Genomic DNA, 16954 nt, shown 5'->3' with positions numbered 1-16954 from the left:
TTCACCGTGGAGTGTGTATGGAGTGTGACGGCGTAGGGCTGAAATGAGGGCCGGCGTGCGAAGTGGAGACCGGGTCTATTGTTGCTGAGTGAGTTCTCAGCCTCCCTATCCAAGGAGGAGATTGAGTGACAGGCCATTCTGCTCAGTGAATACTGTCATGATGTGGGCATTAGTGCTCGCTCCTGCCAGAAAGGTTCACAGTGTGATTGAATGTGCATCGTAGCAGTCAGCCAACCAATCCTAGACGCTGTTATCACAGCCGGAGCGCTCTCAGTCTCACTTTCTGTCTCACTCTCTGTCCGTCTCTCGCTCTCTCTCTCCCTTTGTGTCTCAATCTACAGTTATTGGATTTGCCTATAATATGGTCCACATTTACGTATCAACCAAGGTTTCCTGTAAAGGGGAATACCACCCCTTTTCAGCGTTATAATGGCCAAAACTACCCAAAACTAATTGTCATGTGGTCCATAGAACCAATTCTTACACTTTCTGAGAACAGGGCAATTTCAGAGGCAGGGACGTATCGGCAATGTACTGTTTGGACAATCTCAATTTTATTCAAAACAGCACAACATGGCACAACTTGTTTGAGATTTTCCAGGATGGTGTGGTATCATAAACCACCCAGATGTACTGTCGTAGCGACTTTTTTCACCTTAGCTCACTCTTTATCCACGAATGGAGTCGGGGGAAGCCTCACCTAGGCTGTGACGTATATGCCCTTATTTGGAGTTCCACCTTCTCTGGCTAGATAAACTGAGGTGAAGTAACGCTGCACATCCTTAGACGGCGCTGTCTCTTGAATTGATTTTTACAACTATTGATCTGTTAAGCAACAAGTGAAGAAATATGCTTATGTCGCATATGGTTTGGTGAAATTGATGATGATTTCTCCAAATGCATCCTTTGCTCTTTTTACATTGATGACCAAGAAAACCTGATAGAGCCCAAATGCCTTGTAACAACGCATTATGTGCCATCTACATTTTCTAATAACTTGCCACGCCTGCATTTAGTTACCAAAATGTAAAAATATTTGATCTTTAGTATGAAATTACACCTGTATTATATGAAGAGACCCATTTTTAGTTATGACTTTCTAAAATATATTTTTTACCTTTATTATGTCATCACACCTGCCTTTAGGAATAACTCATTCAACGCATTATGTTACAACACACCAAAATTACAGTCAAGTATTATATCAAGTGTCACACTTTAGCAAATGAGGAAATTTCACTTTGTTGTAACAGAGTGAAATAAGTAATAAAGCATCATGTAAAAGATAACTACAAAATATATTATTGTTCAAGTTAGTTATTTAAAAATGTGAAGTTATTACAAAATACTGGTGTTATTAAGTAATGAAGCTCAAATGTATGATATTTTGGCAAGTAGTTATAAAATGTGCTGTTACATAATGCATTGTAACATGCGTCATTTATCATGTATTGTATTATAATTCTAAAAGTTAATACTGAAGATAAACACAATGAGCTTAGGAGAGACCTTCGAAATGCAACAAAAACCCCAAGGTGAAAGATGAGTTGAAAAATTAAAAATGAACAAAAAATCCACAAGAAGGTCTCAAGAGTCCTCCCCGGTGTGGAGGACTCCTGAAAGCCACGGCGGCGGAGGAGACGACTCCGACCGCGCCTCAGAGAAGAGAGTGTTCCTTTCACGCCGACCATCTGTCTGAGAGCAGCGCTGGTCACGCTCTGCTCTGTCAGAGCAAATGAAGTCAAACGGAGGCTTAATTACAGTGATGAGTTGTTGCCCTGCGGCTCAAACCATCTTATCACTAAACAGCTGGGAAGAATTGTCTATTACTTGATGAATGCATAATTGGGTCCAGAGTGACTGTCAGAAAGTAAGTGGATTATTATTATTATTATTTTTTTTTTTTCAGGGGAAACAAGGCCCCCTGCTGTGTGAGGTTTTTTATTTTGTATTCATTTTTAATTTTTTCCATGCACTAAGGGCACATGTAATAATGACACTATTTGCAAATGATCTGATTTAGCATTGTTCCCAACAGTAAACAACCTTTGTACCGTACAATTTAAAGGCTGGTTCTGTTTGGAGTTCATTGTTCGGTGAAATTAAAAGAAAAGAATAAAACACATTTTTGGCCCCATGAAAATGAATAGAAATGATTTGATCGTTTAAACTGTAACATTACCGTTTAATATTTAATAAACGGGGGGGAGGCGGAAGATGGTGGTGCATAGTTGCGTGGCACAAACAGCATGTTATGTTGTATTGGAACACTCGGCAAATATTCTCCCCTGTTCCATTTACACAATGGTTCCGCGGGGCAGTAAAAGATGACCCTACCGCACTGGGGACTTCTTGAAAGCACAACCGCGCAAGGTAATTGTTGTGATTAGACCTGCTGGATGTTCTTTTGGTCCTGCAGCCTCTGAGGGAATTTCTCTCTGCAGAAAATGGGAACAGTAATCAAATTACAGTAATGTTGCCGAGGAACCGGTGATTCATATAAGAGACTTACTGACTGACAGACAGACAGGCAGAACGACCGACTGAAGCGAGGCGGACCACAGCATGAACAAACCAAATTCACGGATTTACGCAAAAAAAAAGGAAACATCATGAGAAAAATCACATGTATGCAGATTTGGGGTAGCACTCAAAGGAAAAAATGGCCGACAATCAAACAGGGAATAGTGTGTGTCATTTACCGGGCTAGATGAATGGCTATATGCATGAATATAATGGCACCCAAATATCTGGATACAGCATTTTATTGTCGTTGTTGACTGGGTGGAGGAGGGGGGTGGTAAGAGAGTGCCGGAGAAAATGTTCCCATTACATACGTATATACATTGCTTTTTTAGTTTCATTCAATTACAATAAAAACACACTGTATTTGTTTCCTCTGGTGAAACGGTGAACGGATCGCTTTATGCCACGCCAACGAGGAAGTTGCGCCTGGGTGTTCAGAAAGGAAAGGGTCTGCCGTTCACCACGCGAACAGTGACGGGCAAGAGCGAGTGAGGAAATAATACACGTCGAATTTAAAAATTTTATAATTGTACCTATTTTGGGATTCTCAGTGTGAGAAATACAAGGTGTGGCGCGTGGGCGCGTGAACCGGTTGATATGCCGCGAGTCACAAGGTCATAGCGTGTGACTTGGCAGCTCTGTTTAACAATTATTAAAATCCTTTTTCCTCATAATGTAATTTTAATAATGCTAGTAATAACCTGGAGCCGCAACTTAATCACTGGACCATCCGTGCCGCCACGTCCCAATCCTCCATCACCCCCTCGCTGCTGTGCACATACGTACACATACCGTTCATCCTCATTGTCCGTGCAATGAGGATGAACGGACAATGAGGTCCAAATGGTCCAAATGGTCCCGCGGACGGGGGGAGGGGGAGGGTGCGATATTTCAAGGCTGTGAAATATTGCATATTGGTGGTAAATATGACGATATTCGATATTATCGAAAATCAGCCCAAGTCAAATATGCATATACGTATATAAATATATAAAAATATATACAGTACATATATTGATTGGATCTGCTGATCAGTTGTCCAGGCAGCGCTGGTGTCCACCAACAGGTTTTGGATTTTCTCATTAGCCGCGGCGCCATCCCACAACATCCTCCGTGTGTTTCTGTCGGGATCAGAATGCAAAGCTATTACACACTGGAGGGTTTGTCTCAATCACACCGAATGGCTATGAATTTTAAATGCGGGATTAGGGCCTACAGAGGAGCAGGCACATGGGAGAGACTCCGTCAGCACCGAGTGCTAATTGGATTTTTTTTTCTTTCTTTTTCCTTACAAAACTGTTCACAGCAATTCCGTGCTACTGGTGAGGACGCAGTGCTTTTGTTTCAGCCCCATCAACCACTCTTCCAAATCACAGCGTACCAGGAACAAATACTCACCTCCAAAAGACAGAACCAATCTGACTGTGATGAATAATCTTCTGCATATCACAAAATAAGCTCTGACGTTTTTTCTTCTCGGTCACAATTTGTTGCAGCCGATGACCGTGCAGACTGGATTATGGATTGGATTACTTATTGTATTCTGTGGAAATATGTCATTTCAGACGTGCTTAAAATTTGTACAAACTCTCTGTTTATTATTATTGTTACTAATCAGGGCTCGACCATAACGGTTGCCCATTGCCCCGGGCAACCAGATTTGGGCCATTGTCAGCCTGTCAGCCATTGTATTGTCAGCCCGTTGTTTCCGATTTGTTGATATCACCTTTGTTAATGTTATTCTCTTAATATTGAAATATTGGTTATAATTACAGAGGATGGATATCACAAAATTTTTAATGATTACAATTCGGTAACCATTTTGTTACTCATGGCATCCAAAAGCTGATGCATGGTTCCCAACTTGGCAACCACTTCTAAAAGCTAGTGTCGGGCCCTGGGATTATTATTATTATTATTATTATTATTATTATTATTAATAATAATAATAATAATAATAATTATAATTATAATAATAATAATAATAATAATAATAATAATGAGTGATGGTACAGGTCTTTTTAATGTTAAATGTTACGCTGACGAACTCCATCTGTTTCACTGATCATATTTCAAACTTCTTGTCTTCCTCACTGTTTTGCCAGGTGGAGAGTTCTACGAAACTTCCCCATACGAACCCGTGGCGCCCATCCGTCACCCCGACGCCTTCCGCCTGGCCTCCATCATCTCAGGTAACGGCCACCACAGGACCCGGGTCTTCTATTTAACCGAGGCACTTCATCACACGAGAATCTGGCGTGAATGTTGCTGCAACCCAGAAAGGATGTGGTGATGGAGATTCCTCAAACAGGGACGGATGAAAGGAAAGCCACTCAAAGAGGCCGACAGGCTGCTGTATTTCCACTGTCTGATATTTTACTCATCCAGATCCTGTTTTTTTTAATCTCCTAATCCGTCCTGTAGCGAAGCGGGGGGGGGCAGTCGAGTTAAAGTGGCGATCCGTAAGGTTCTCTGTGTTGGGTAGATTACACTACAAGTCGTTGAATTCCATTTGGAACTGCAGCATTTTGTTTTTCAGCATCCGGGTTCACCCTCGTCTTTACACTACGATGTCACTTGGGGTTCTTTTTGTGAATATTCACTTATTCATAACGTTTTTCCGATCACAACTATCTACATCGCTTCATCAAATTCACCTCGGCGGCCTTTCGCTTCATGCGTCCAGCAGACCCCGCCACCAACAATGAAACCTGCATATATGAGATCATACTGTATGCACAACGCAAATACATTGAATGGCTGTTGCTTATAAAGTGTCAGCTCAATAAATATGGGATAAATATCAAATATAATTACCGCTTTGAACGCAGACTCCCCAAAGCAACGCCACATTCTTACTCATTGATGTTGCCTTCATTTTGATTTCCTATTGGGTTCACTGATTAAACAGCCAAGTGCCCATCAGGGAAACTATAGCTTGCTGTTTATTTTACTGGTTATTACCATCTGGGCATTACTAATCAATGCACATTATAAATATAAAGCACGATAGGCAGACCCTGGCCGTAGAAATAGGTGTGAGCGAGCTGAGCGAGGGGCCGGGGGTCCACAAGCTGCCAGAGCTACAGGCTAAAGTCACACGCAAAATGCAATCGTTTCTTTTCATCCGCTTCCAATACCAAAATCGCCGAAGGATGTAACATTCCACTTTTTTTTTTTGCCAAAAGCAATACGCACGCACAAAAGGCAGAACATTTTCCCTCCTTTTTTTTTTTCTTTTTTGCCTTGGCTGATGTATCCGTCTTTGTTTTATATCTGGGAGGTACAGAGAAAAGGCGTCTCACTTAATCCTCTTCGCTCACAATCAGCAACGTATCAGCTGTTTGATACGTTGAAAAATAAAAGGGGATAAAGATATAAATATATGAATATATACGTATGTATATGTTCAAACAGGAACAAGCTTTAAGTGCTTCAGTGTCATTCACATTTTCAATAATCAAGGAGAGCATCCGCACATGTGCCAGCGATGTCCAAGTGAGAGCGTTTTGCATGGAGAGCATGGTGTGATGTTCCCAAACATATTAAGACGCAACAAGGGACTCATTACTTTATCCATTTTGCTTCAGTTGTTTGCTCCGTTCTGTCCAAGGTGAAGTATTGGATTTGCTCTCCGAAATCTATTTAGCCGCGAGCTTTCCTCATTATTTATTTCTTCTGAGGACACAGTAATTGATTGTGGCGCGGCGAGAAAACCAGGGGCAAACAGATAAGTAATTACACACATGGAAAATAGTTCTCACTTCGATTACCCAAACCTCACAAAAGTATTCGTAATCGCGTCTATAAATGTTAAACTGTGCAAAGGCCAAGGGAGTGTATGATATCTGCTTCGGCTGATGAGGGCAGGGGAATTCGTTCTCTGTGAGAGGAAGGTTGGGAAAATTGAAAAATAATCTCAACTATTTGAAGAGTTTTTAGTCTATGAGGAAGATAAGGGAAGGGGCGGCGGGCGGGAGGGGGGTGGGGGTGATGTACCGTGTGCTTCTGCCCAGGTAACAGCAGGACAGAATAAAAGCACTTCTGCGTCGCATAGCCGGTGAATTACACTGTGTTTTTCAGCTGCAAGGGGCAGTTACCGCACGTTCAAATTGCCCTCAACTCAGTTCTCCAGCCCCAGTGAGTAGGCTCACTTGGCTGCGAAGCCCACAGAGTCCTTCCGCCACAGACCACAGAATCCAAATATTAGCCATTGATTTAAATGATGGTGGTGCCCTGTGCTCCCCTCCATTCCATCGCTTTGACCCGACGTTGAGGTAATTAACTTTTAAGTGAAAGTATAGAGCAGGCCTGAATGTTGCACGCCGACCCCCCCCCCCCCCCCCGGAATTTTGACAACCCGTAGTTAGATCTTCGGCCTCTCAGCACTAAGCCTCTCACCTCGCCGTTGAGTGCACACTATCCAATTAAATCTGGAAAGCTCTTTCTATGGGGGGGGGGATACCGGTGCAGCTGCTGTGCTTAGCATGCTGCGGTCAAGTCTGCCCCCCTTGTAACAATTACTATTGCCACCTTGTACGGAGAGGCCTCGGGGGTGTAAGGGGTGGTATTATTAGAGTTTTGCGTATCTGTGTTTAGCGTTGTAGGCTTCTACGTGAAGCGTGTAACAGGACTTGCGATAGTCCTGTAACCCTTTGTCTTTATGTAACTATGATGCTGCGCTTGTATCTAACAGTGAACTGATGCAGGACATGCTGTAGAATCATGCAGCAAACGACCACCGGCCAGGTTCCAACCTAGGGTTCGAACCTTTGAGTCCCCGACATGCGCTGCATTGTATCTAACATTATTTTGTGGGGGACTTGAGAAAGGTCTGCCAGAAGGGGGGTAAAAGAAAAGAGTTCTGCCTATGACAGCAGGACTGGTGTCAATAACGCCACCCTGATTCCAACCTATGCCTTCAACTCCATCTGTAACTTCACACATAAACATTGCTAAATACTTCCTATCACCCTGAGAATACGCTACGTGGCCATTCTCTTCCTGCTATAAGGCCGTGGTCAAAATGTCAGAACTACACGGGATGGCTACCTACAGTATTTTGCTCAAAATGGAGGCAGATCAATAGCAGTATCTAATAAACCAAAAACATATGTTTTGGAAATATTTTGTGTATTGCCTCTCTAGACGTGGCAGTATGGTAGGTTCTATGCAATTCATTCTCAGCGATCCTGTGTTTTTTGTTGCTACTTAGCCACATAGTTCGACGTTAAATCCTTTCTTGGAAGAGACCGTGTGGGAGGCAAAAGTCTGAGTTTGTTTACATCAATCGTGATTCCCGTGAATTTCGCTTGCAGCAGCTTTGTCATTTCTAAACGTAATCTAAACGCCTAATCGTAACCAGGTGCATTTCCACCGCGGCGGAGGCTTCTTAGGGACATTTTCTGGCTTATTAGCTCTCAGCTCTTGCCTTTAACGTCGTGACTGAGGACAACGAAAATCAATACATTGTTATCTCGGTGGCACTTATGCCAAAATTATTCGTTCAATTCGCGAATTCGGTTTACGTTGTTCTTGATCTATGCGATAGAGCGCTGAAAAATAAACGATTATCAAGCGGAGTATCCTGCTTAAAATGAGTCCAGCCTTAACCCGACTCTCCACTTACTCTTTAGGAGCGAGAGTCGTTTTGTTTAACATAATTAACAGTCAGCGTTTTCCTAACAAGTTCGAATTGAACAATGGTGATTTTCCAACTTGAAACACACAAAGTTTGGTAGTTTGCTCATGCATGCGTACATTGACACACACACATGCGCACACACACACACACACACACACACAACATGGATTTGCAAGACACACACGCACACAAACATGAATTTGCGACACACACACAAACATGAATTTGCGACACACACACAAAATTGAATTTGTGACACAGACATACACACACACACACAAACATGAATTTGCGACACACAAACAAGAATTTGTGACACACACAGTAACACAAACATGAATTTGCAGCGCACACACACACGCACACAAATATGAATTTGCGACACACACACAGTTACACAAACATGAATTTGCGGCACACACACAAACATTAATTAGTGACACACAAACATGCACTACTATAGTAGATTGTTCAAATAGATCAAACATTATTGCCTTTCACTAATAGCTATTTAAAAATGCTTAACAGCATGCATATTAAGACCGATGGCCGCTAAAGGAAGCCAAAGCTTTGAATCCCAAAGAGAGAGTGAGGGAAGAACTTGAAGGCAGATGTGGGTAAACAGCACGTATTGGGAAATGTGTTTACTTAGATGCAGCGTTCCTTTGGAGCTTTCCTTCCCGTTATGTACAACACTCGCACAAATTCACCCAAACGCCCCCCTACAGCTAGCCAGCCCTCATCGTTCTCTTTGAGCCTCTCTCTCACTTTCTCTCTCTCTCTTTCTCTCTCTCTCTCTCTCTCTCTCTCTCTCTCTCTCTCTCTTTCTCTCTCTCCCTCCCTCCCTCTCTTCCTCATCACTTTATATTAGACGCATCATTTCGCACTGGGGGGGGTACAGACGTTCCTTTGTATGGGGGAAACATTTCAAAACTTTACAGCTCTCCCTCAGATGATGGATGTCTACATATTGCTGACATGGATGAGGGATGTTGTGATGTAGAGTATTTATGTCGCCCGTCCTCGCCAAACCCGTCTCTCTCTCTCTCTCTCTCTTTTCCCTCTCTTTTACTTCCCCGGCCCCCCTGGAAGCCCCGGTGTGACATGAAGGCGTGGAGCTAATGACTGATGAGCCCTTTGACACAGAAATGCTTGACACGCTCCTCGGGGTCCGGACTAAAGACTTCCCTAACAAGCTCACGCACGCTCACCCAGGGCCGTATTAAATCCCAAAACTTTGGCACCTTTCCTAATTACTGAGAACGTACCCAGAGGGAAGAGCCTCCTCTGCTAACCTGGGCTGAACTACCCCCCACCCCCCCCCCCCACACCCCTCCGCAGCGCAGCGTCCCTGGAGTACCAGATGATATATGAAATGCAGAATTCAAATAAGGCTGAGGGAGAGCAATTACCGGGGAAGGAAGGAAGATCCCTTACTCTCAGGGAAAAAACTCATCAAATTCCAGATACGCCGTACGTGACTGGTTCTTCCAGCTTCCCTTCGCGTCCATGCATGTTCTGTGCGATGGAGAGGGGGAACTTAGACGACTTGCTCTCCTTCAAAAATCTCCCTGCGTCCTGTGTGAGACGGAGAAGAGAGATGGGAAGGAAAGTGGTGGAAACGGTTAAAGGCATTTTTCTCCCCTCCCTTGCTTGATCTCTCCCCTCTTTCTGTATCTCCATCCCACCGTCTAGTTTTCTTTGGCCCACTCTCTCAACTTATTTAGGTCTCCTCTTTCCCTCTGTCTCTCTCTCTCTCTCTCTCTCTCTCTGTCTCCGTTCTCTCCTATGGCCCTATTTTCGCTTGCTCTTCTTTTTTTTTATTCTCTCTCTCTCTCTCTCTCTCTGTCTATCTCTCTCCATCTCGATGCGGTATATACTGTATTTATACGTGTGGAATGGAATCCAGTCGCGTTTATTTTACCCCACGGAAAAGAGCGGCCCATTAAAATCTATCTATAGCCTGAAATCAAACAGCGGGGTCCCCAAAAAAACGATGACTCCACTCGAACCGCTTGGTGACATTAACAAAATCGTACACAGCGAGATTCCCCTATGCGGCACGGGGGACGGCACTGTAATTGTTTGCAAATTCCGTTAAAGAAAAAAAAAATTCTGATTTTCATTGCATTTTGGAGCCCAACACTCATTCATTAAATTATTCATTCATATAGTACGTCCGTGCGTGCGTGTCCATTTATTTATTTATTTTCTTTAGCTGCTTACACCTGCTCAAGGTCGCGGGGCCCATTTTTCTAATGAGCTGAGGTTTCACAATGTCCTCTCTAGATGCATGGCAGATAGGTAGGACTCATGTTCTGCAGATCACGCAGTAATGGTATTGCACCGCTGTTGAATAATCATAGGCTTACTCAAACTATCACCCATCTATCCAACTTTATGCCAATTCACTCACGTGTAAACAATTCACTCACTCGAACACGATTGACGGACACCAAGTGCCATCAAGTCAAAGGAGGAGGCTCCATAATGGAGCGCCGAGGTATAAACCCCCTAGTGGCCAATGGATTCGTTGAGGATTTTGGAATACAGGTACTCCTCCCTTAACGACCTACCTGATTAACAACCGTTCGGACTAACGACCAGCCTTCCAACCAGTATTGCGCGCAGCGCACAATACCGTCTCAGCGTCAAGCATCTCATCGGGCATCACCGTTCTCAGTCTCATCCCCGCAGTCTTGTCAGTATTCACTATACTAGCGTTCGCAATGGCCATGCCCCCTTACCGTGAAATAACACGGGTCCTCGCTTATCGACCACTTCACTTAACGGCCTGGTCCTAGGAATGGAGCTCGTCGTTTGGTGAGGAGTACCTGTATGTATTGTCGGCCGACTAATGTGTTTGGAGTACATATTTTTGCGACTTTTTACTCATGAGGTCCCATAGAGCCATAGAGACCCATAGAGGTCACTACTGTTGTCCAGCAAACAGGGACGAGTCTGGCGATATTGATTGATGTGTGTGATATTGAGATTTCGGACACATAACGTTGACAGAAGAATTGACTCACTCACTCACTCACTCCCTCACTCACTCACTCGTCGAACACACAACTGACGTACGCTGGGTCCGTTGACTCCACCCAAAGTCGTTCAAGTCAATGGAGGAGAATTAAAATGCGAGGGAACCGTTGAGAAATTTCAAACTTTGTGTTTTCTCATTCATGATTGCCTTGTCGAATGTGTGTGTGCGCGCGCACGCGTGCGTGTGTGTGTGTGTGTGTGTGTGTGTGTGTGTGTGTGTGTGTGTGCAGACATTTGTAATACTGAGAGTGCTTGATTGCACCGCTGATGATCCCAGGGTTAATTATTATGAGTGTGAGTCAGCCATCTCTGCTGAATTGCTCCAAATCTCTATGTGTGCTGCCTGCGTAGCGCTGCTTCATGCCCTCTCATTCCTTCTCTCCATCATAATCAGCCGCCGGAATCAACTCCTCAAGCCGCCTCTCACTCCTAAAGCTTTTTCCGTTTTTATAAGTCGCTTATCATTGACTTATCAACCCTCTCTCTCTCTCTCTCTCTCTCTCTCTCTCTCTCCACATTAGATATGTTTGCTGAAAACTCTCGTTATAATGCACTTGGAAAATCAATTAGCACCCTGTAACACAATACTGCATATTTCCCCTCCCATTTCCACTGCTCTCCTTCTTCCATTGCCCCCTCCTCCTCCTCCTCCTTCTCCTCTCTCTCCTCCTGTTGTCCTGCTGCTCGTGTGCGAGCGTCGGAGCAGTCAGAGGGTTTTGTGTTTTGTGTGTTTGCTCCGGGACATCTTTTCGGTTGAAGCACCGAATTCAATCTCAGCTCCCCAATCAGAGGTAGTAAAAAAAAAAGAAAGCCCGCTGCTGCCTGCCTGAAAAGCAGCCTTAGCCTCTGCTTGGTCAGATAAATCTTAGGAGCTCATCCTTCTCCTATTTTACTTTTCATACCCCCCCCCCCCCCAGTGGCCCACATTAGAGCCTGCAGATGGCCAGGGGAGATTTCGGAGCTGCAATCCATCAATGTTACGCAGCGCAGTCCGCTGCACAGCCGTCCCGCTACCCTTGCCTAAACATGGAACGTTCAGGCCTCCCTGCAGGACTGCCAAAACCAGGCTTGGCCCACTTTGGCAAAACTTTGGCCCTACTCCGGCCTCTTCGCACCCGAGTTAAACGTCAGCGTTCCTCCAGTGGCTCCATTCTCAGCTGTAGGATCCCAGCTGGAATGCCTGTCTAAACTTGATGGAGTTGGCTAATTATTTTTTAATTCGTTTTATAAGTTACTAAGTTAGAACTGTGTAATAACTAAGTAATAACCGAGTTATAAACAAGTTGTAACTAAGTTATCATATCTTAGTTTACAAACTTCAAGTGTGTGTGATTTCAGTCTTTAAATATGTTGCCATATAGGGCGTCACAATGCTGTAATTGTTTACATTTTATAACAAACATATAATGTTAATGTGCTTTTTATTTGAGCGAAGGGGTCTTGGTGTTCACCGGTGGTAATAAAGTCGAGTCGTGTTTAGTGCACTTGACCTTGGGACATCTGAAATGGAAAAACCCGAAAACTCGGCCCGACTGTTACCCCTTTCCCACTGCACCAAAAACCCGGTAACACCTGCTAACATCCCTCTAATTTTGGCCCCTTTACCTGCGCGATATGATGCGTGCTGAAGTTCCAGACGTTGGCACATAAACAGACAGGAATATCTGTGTATCATTCCATCATTTCATATCCCATTTAGAATCCAAAATCAGAGGTTATGGACTTTCCGGATGGGGGACCGTGAAACGTTGTGAATGTGGGGATTGCTCCGTGGGGAGTACAGATGAGAACAGCGGAGAACCCCCACACTCCCTGCCGGGCTGCAAGTCGGCTCAAAATACTTTTTTTCCCAAGTTTTATGTTGTATGTTGTTTGTTTAAGCTGCTCTCTCCTCTGCTTTGTTCCCAATTACACTGGCACCATATCACGCCCCTTTTCCGACAAAGTGAAAGGCATTTCTCCTGGCAGTGGGAAAGGTGTCAATCGCTTATTTTCAGCGAGTTCACCCGGAACCCGCTAGTCTGAAAACGGTATGTGTTTCACCTCACAGCAGGTAGTTGCTAGGATGGCATCAGGGGCTTAGCCATATAGGCGCTCTAGGCAAACCTTCGACGGGGGGTGAGAGAGAGTGACAGAGAAAGTGTCCCCATTGTTTGCACTGTGCTTTTTTCGTTTCATAGTAAAACGGAGTAAAATAAAATAACCTACATATAAAATAAAGACTCACTGTTTTGCCGCGCTGATCACAGGCACCTCAGTCAGTACCGTCAGAGAGGGAGCGATCGGGGCGCAGAGCCGGAGGCTATTCATAAAACATTCGGGGCTGACGCCCACCCCTAACTACGGCACTGCCTCACGGGAACCTAATTTTCTTCACCGTGCAGAGTTTGTAATTATCCGACGTGAACAGGAAACCTCAGTGCCATTTTTTTTTTGTATGTGTTTGTACACACCCCCCTCATTTTGTGGATTGATAATGTGCGATAGCGAGGCCCCTCTCGGAAACAATACCGATTTTTTTTCCGACACTGCCTTGCCCCTCTTAAATAAACGTTCCTCTTCCTGCTTGGGGGCCGTCTGATAGACACAGAGCGAGATTGGTTCTGTTGAATAAGAGATGAATCTCTCCGGGTGTCACCACGACGCCGCGACCCCTGAAATATCATTATCTCTCGGAAGGGGAGGTTAACTTTTTCTAATATAGCCTGAATACTAGAGAGCGGGGTGCCACCGGGCGAATGTAATGCTGTTTTATTACCCGTATATCTCAGGGAAAACGTACATACGCGACATCGCGGAAGAACATCCCAAAACACACACCTAGTTACATGATCTGTGGGTGGGAGGGGGTTACAATGAGGTGGTAATTGCAATGTTTCAGTTTTGGGATTACACTAAGAAGGGGTGGGGAAAAAAAACAAAACGTCAACCTAATCTTGTACTTGAACTCTGTGATAGGTGGGTCGTGCAGCACAGCATGTTTTGCAGTACCTACTCCTTGGCAAGTACTTGGTTTTTGGGGCGGCTGCTATGGTATTTTAGAGTCGTTTCACATTGACCAGTGTGCTCCGAGACATGTTATCACGCCCCGCTGAGATTCTTTGCGAAGGACTCCAGTTTGCTCTTTGCTGTCTCCACAGAGCCTAATTACGGTGTCTCTTTGACTTCATCAAAGCTCAAACAACGCACAACAGCAGATTCAACCAGAAAAAAAAAGGGCCGTTAATTACGTTGAACCATTAAATCTATATTACGGCAACAGCTTGACAATCCAGATGATTCTTCAGACATCTCGCTGTGCTAATAAAAATGAACGCCTGTAAATAACTAGTATATTAACCTCCAAAGTTGAAGCTTCGGGTTTCGGTTTCATATTCCACTCAAGGTCCCGAGCGCAGACTGACTCGGTTGTTATGCAAGAATGCGCTCGTTCCGGGAGCGTCTCAGGGTTGCGTGATATTGAATAGAACTCCTTTCGATGTTCAAGTGTAACATAAAGAAAGTTGTGTTAACTCCCACTCTGGCAGGAGTTTGTGGCACAAATCATTTGCTAGTCCTTGATAATGGAATTAGTTTGAGTCAGGAGAATCACGGAATTGTATTCTTTGTTATCTGAATTGCTCGGTCAAGCACCGTCAGCAGTGATACAGTTCATCGATCAGTTTGGTTTCTGTTGCTCTTTCCTTTAAATTTTTGTGTTGCAATCCTCAGTTCTATTGCACTATAAAAAATAATATGGCGCTTTGACTTGACCAAATTCTGTCTTGAACTTTTATCTTTTGCCCCGCTCACAACATTTCTAAAAAAGCAGGTTATTTTAAGTAGAATATAAAAGTTGCATCACGACACATCTGCAAAATGGTGCACTAACCTCACTCGCTTCCAGATTTGCCGTTCAGTTCAGATTCAGTTATTTTGTTTATTTGCTGATATTTATATATTTTTTTCCAAACCAGTGAGTCCAGCCCTGCAAACTCTGTAAACACACAAGTTTTTATAGCCCGAAGTAAAATGACTGAGTTGGTAAAACTCCTTTCATATAGTGTAGACAACTAAAACAGTGGAGTTTTTGCCAAAAACCTAGGGAAAGGGGGTAAGAGGTAAGGGAATGAGGGCACGTCTACGGGTCCAGTGACCATTCTGTTTATCCATCTGAAGAAGAAATAGACTTATCCCAAATCTAACAACATCAAATATGTGCATACCAGAAGTTCATACGGATTACAAAATGTAGCTTGCCGGAAAGTTTTTGGTATGACACAGGCTTTTCTTTAAAACCCTTCTCGCCCACAATTTTCTTTGAACATTTCCCTTCATCCTCTTTTTCGAACATTCAAATTCAGAAGTCAATAACTCTGTCCAACAGAATAGTATAACTTTCGGCAGACAAGACACAGCGGCGCTATGATTTTGACACCATAGCGCCGCCGTGTCTTGTCTGCCGGAGCGTGGAGCTGCCTGGAGTGATACAATGACTGATCTTGGAAATTTGGGGTAGCACCTGGGGTGGTAAATAGAATTTCATGGGGGGACTGTCCCTCTGGACACGCCTCTGGCATTGTCATTTTTTTTACCGTGTGAAGTCTCAACACCAGGAAGTTGAAGTTCCAAGGTTTCTAATGTTTGTATTGTTTTTAGGGATGCAAACGGTTGCCCCCAGGGGATTCCAGTGCCCCGACAATGACAAGAACTGCAACCCCTGCCTGGATGCAGCCAAGGCCTGCAACCTCAACAGCACGTGCAAGAAGCAGCGCTCGGCCTACATCGCCACCTGCAGCAAGGGCGACCCGGGCAAGGGCGACACGTGCAACCGGAAGCGCTGCCACAAGGCACTGCGGCAGTTCCTGGACCGCGTGCCACCCCTATACAGCCACCAGCTGCTGTTCTGCCCCTGCCAGCATGAGGGCTGCTCCGAGCGCCGCCGCCAGACCATCGTGCCCGACTGCTCCTTCAGGGACAAGGTGAAGCCTAACTGCCTGGAGCTGCGCAGGGTCTGCCGCCAGGACCCGCTCTGCAGGTAAAAAGGACGGGGGGGGGTTACGTTTCTGTGTTTAAAACCTCTGAAAAATGTCTCTGACCTGGGGCTGGGCGATATTGAGAAAATCACACATCACAATATTTTTGAACGAATGCCTTGATGGGGGCTGACCTTTGGTGCTGTCAGATATTTACACACAAGAAATATTTGAGGAACAATCAATGTCCAAACAGCGGAGCAGATTGCGGGCGCACCGATGTGACTCTCAATGCGCCCCTGTCTCCCTCTCCTTCTACAATCCTGTATGGGATTATTTTGGTTTTAAACTGGACGCAACTGGCAAGCCGAAGGACATTAAATAAGTAATTGGCCGTTCTTACAAACGCGGCCTGGGACGGAGCACCGGATCTCACCGACCGCAACATGAAGGTTCGGTTAATTTAGGGCTAGTGTTTTTTTTTTTCCTTTTCCATTTTTTGGGACCGCTTTCAAAAATCTCATAACAAAGGATAAACAGTGGAGGAGCAAAATTGAAGGATCAAATCATGTAATTATCCCGGAGAAAGTCCCAGTCTGGGTCTGAGGCTCCCCGTAGAAGCAATCGGCAGTTGCGGCTTCCCCGGGACTGGCCCCCCACCCACCCGGTAACAGGTGTGTCTGACTGCGCTCTACACCGCCGCATTGTTCCTCCAATATCTGAACCAGACTAAACCGAACCAAAGGGCGAAAGAAAGACAGAAAGCCTGTTTTAGAATGACCTG

At 44.6% G+C, this 16954-nt stretch overlaps 1 protein-coding gene across 1 annotated transcript in view; it reads left to right on the top strand.

The window, feature by feature from the left end:
* LOC307232781 (GDNF family receptor alpha-2-like) overlaps positions 1 to 16954 on the top strand; it is a 59420-nt gene that overhangs the window by 9133 nt on the left and 33333 nt on the right. The window contains exons 3-4 of the mRNA XM_080003937.1: positions 4632 to 4718; positions 15854 to 16232. Of these exons, the coding sequence (XP_079860063.1) occupies positions 4632 to 4718; positions 15854 to 16232 (466 nt within the window). The remainder of the gene's footprint in view (positions 1 to 4631; positions 4719 to 15853; positions 16233 to 16954) is intronic.

This window comes from Zeus faber (genome assembly GCF_960531495.2).
Source record: "Zeus faber genome assembly, chromosome: 7".
NCBI classification, from domain to species: Eukaryota; Metazoa; Chordata; class Actinopteri; order Zeiformes; family Zeidae; genus Zeus; species Zeus faber.
The sequence above is the reverse complement of the archived record's forward strand: the minus strand, read 5'-3'. Positions and strand labels throughout refer to the sequence as shown.